The sequence below is a fragment of the Thecamonas trahens genome (genome assembly GCF_000142905.1).
Source record: "Thecamonas trahens ATCC 50062 unplaced genomic scaffold supercont1.129, whole genome shotgun sequence".
In the NCBI taxonomy this organism is placed as follows: Eukaryota; order Apusomonadida; family Apusomonadidae; genus Thecamonas; species Thecamonas trahens.
The window spans coordinates 1-2,578 of record NW_013657551.1 but is presented as its reverse complement, the minus strand read 5'-3'; the positions used below and the strand labels follow the sequence as shown (position 1 = coordinate 2,578).

Genomic DNA, 2,578 nt, shown 5'->3' with positions numbered 1-2,578 from the left:
CCCAAACAAAGTTCCATTTCCCCCGGGGGTAGGGTATCCCAAAATCCCCTTTTCCCCTTCCCAGGGGGTAATTTTTCCCCCCCCCCCCCCCTTGTTCCCCCCCCCCCCCCCCCCCCACCCCCCCTCTCCTCCGGCTGGTCACCGTACCCACAGAGAGGCCAAGGGCACCTGCCATGCCCATGAGAAAGGGCTTGACAATACACTCGGAAAAGGTCTTGCGGTACGACCGGTATGGGTCACGCTGCTTTGACCGTACGAGCTCCATGTCCGTAGCTACTCGCAGCGACAGGTGGCAGACTTGGCCACTAACTTGGCGCGCGTCACTCGGTCCGGACCGACCTATCGATCGACCGACCGCCTGAGCGACCGATGGACCGACCGACCGACTGGCCGATCGACCGGCCGACTGATCGATCGACCGGAATGGCGAGGGAGAAGCGAGGAGCGTTACATGTTGTTTACTGTGGAGGCCAGACTTACGACGAATCTGAGTCGGCCCAGGCCCGCATCTGAGCGTGGGATGGATGCGGACGCGGAATGCGCTGGTGGCTGCGAGCGGCGACAACAGCGCGGTGGGCCCGCGGCCCGCCATCGGCAATGTCCCGGATCTGGGCAAGAGTAAGGTGCTCGTCAAGCAGGCCGTGAATGCCCGACGACGACGACGAGTCAGCGTCGAGAAAGGCGTCGACCTTGGCGAGGACCTTGGCGCGGCGGGCGCGGCGTGTCTTGCGGTTGGCCGCGCGTCTCGCCTCCATCGGCGAGAGTAGCGCTGCAGCGTCGTCGGTGGCGGAACCCGAGTTGGTGCACGAGTCGGACCGACAAATGCCTGCCGACGCTAGGACCGACGCCGGAAGCTTGACATGCCGCGGGAAGCGGGGAAGGCGACGGCCGCGACCGGCTGGCGACGCCGGCGATCGCCGCTTTCGCGCAGCAGCCAACGACCGCCGCAGATGTGCCCGCCGGGTGGCCGGGTCGGCAGCAGCGGCTTCCCGCACGCGACCACCGTGGCTGGTTCGCCGGCGCCGGCGGCGTTTGCTCAGAACCTCGCGTTCTCGTCGGGCCTCGAGCCACGCGCCGTAGTCGGACGAGTCGCACGAGCCGGACCACACCGGCTCGTCCGACCACAAAGGCTCCGAGTAGTACGAGTCAGACGAGAGGGCGTCGACAAGCCGCAGTCGCGAGCCAGCTGAGCTCGGCAGGGCCGAGCTGCCGTCGCCATCGCGAACCTGCCGTGCCGCGGAATACGCCCGCGACGGGCGGAAGCCCGAGTCGTGCGCCGTGAGCGACGCAACGCCTTTGGAGAAGGCGCCAAGGACCGATGCTCGAGTTGCTGCCAGCCGGGCCAGCTTGCGGTCAAACGCTGCCAGCTGTTCGGCCATGACATCCAGCTCCGGATCGCGGATGCCCGTTCCAAGATATGTCTCCAGCAGGCCGCGGGCCTCTGGCTCGAGCACAGGGCCGCCGCGCTTGCGGCGTGCTCGCCCTGCCGGCAGCCTGCCGAGTGGGGTGACTGTGGCTGGCAGAGCACGGGCCTGCGCAGTCGCATCCGCCTCGCGCGCGGCATCAGCAACCGCACGCTCCATGCGGCGGGCCCTGCGGGTGGTTCTCTCGTCATTGTCCTCTTCCGCCGGTGCTGCCCGCGGCCACGGCAGAGGTCGTGGCGCAGGAACCGGCCCTCTGCTTTCATGACGGTGCTTGCGGCGAGATCGATGACCTCGCCGAGTGCCTCTTGCTGCTGACCTCCTCGGATGCAAAGTGTCCGGCTTCCTCGTCTCCCCCGCGCCGCGCAAGTCACCCGCCGACAGCGGCCCAGGCGACGCATTGCCCATCGCCGCCTGGAGATCAGCCGCACTGGCGGCAGTAGTTGTAATGACCGGCATAACTCCATCATCGTAATCATGACCATGACCATGACCATGACCATGACCACCAGCATCATCAAGCTCATCCGAGGGCTGCAACGACCACGATGGCTGCGGCGATGCCTCCAAATCTGGCGAGACATCTTGCGATGACGACGCAGAAGGCGATGATGATGAGACAGCCACGAATCCTCCCGATGCGGTCTCCTTACTCATCGTGGCCATGGCACTGGCCCTGAAAGCTGCTCTGGCATTGGTACGGACATCAACATCTGCACGCGGTGCCTGACTCTCACACTGGCTTGTGGCTCTGTTGAAGCTCCGTGGACTGGCGCCTCCTGACGAAGTGGCAGCAGGTGGGGGGGACGTAGACCGACCGTCACCGGCCACAGACCATGACGGCGGGGTGGAGACAGTGGCGCTATCGCATGGACTATATGACATCTGCTGTGTGTGTGTGTGTGTGTGTGTGTGTGTGTGTGTGTGTGTGTGTGTGTGTGTGTGTGTTTGTGTGTGGAAGGGGTGGGGCGGAGAGCGGTGCGGTGCGGGTGCAAGGGGCCCGGGCAACGGCGGACGGCGGGCGCGCTGGGCGGCCGGCGAGAGTCGATGGGGAGGCGAGCGATGAACGATTAGCTCAGCTTGGTGTGGATGGTGGGTTAGCGTAGAGGGAATCGAGTTTGAGTTTAGTAGTCATCACCGCGAGAAACAACCTCCTT

At 65.4% G+C, this 2,578-nt stretch overlaps 1 protein-coding gene across 1 annotated transcript; it reads right to left on the bottom strand.

The window, feature by feature from the left end:
- Window positions 1–476: 476 nt before the first annotated feature.
- On the bottom strand, window positions 477–1,483 carry AMSG_11582 (uncharacterized protein; the record flags this gene model as incomplete). Its single annotated transcript, XM_013897117.1, has 1 exon — window positions 477–1,483. A coding segment is annotated over one exon (1,007 nt), but the record flags the coding sequence as incomplete, so codon positions are not given.
- Window positions 1,484–2,578: the final 1,095 nt, after the last annotated feature.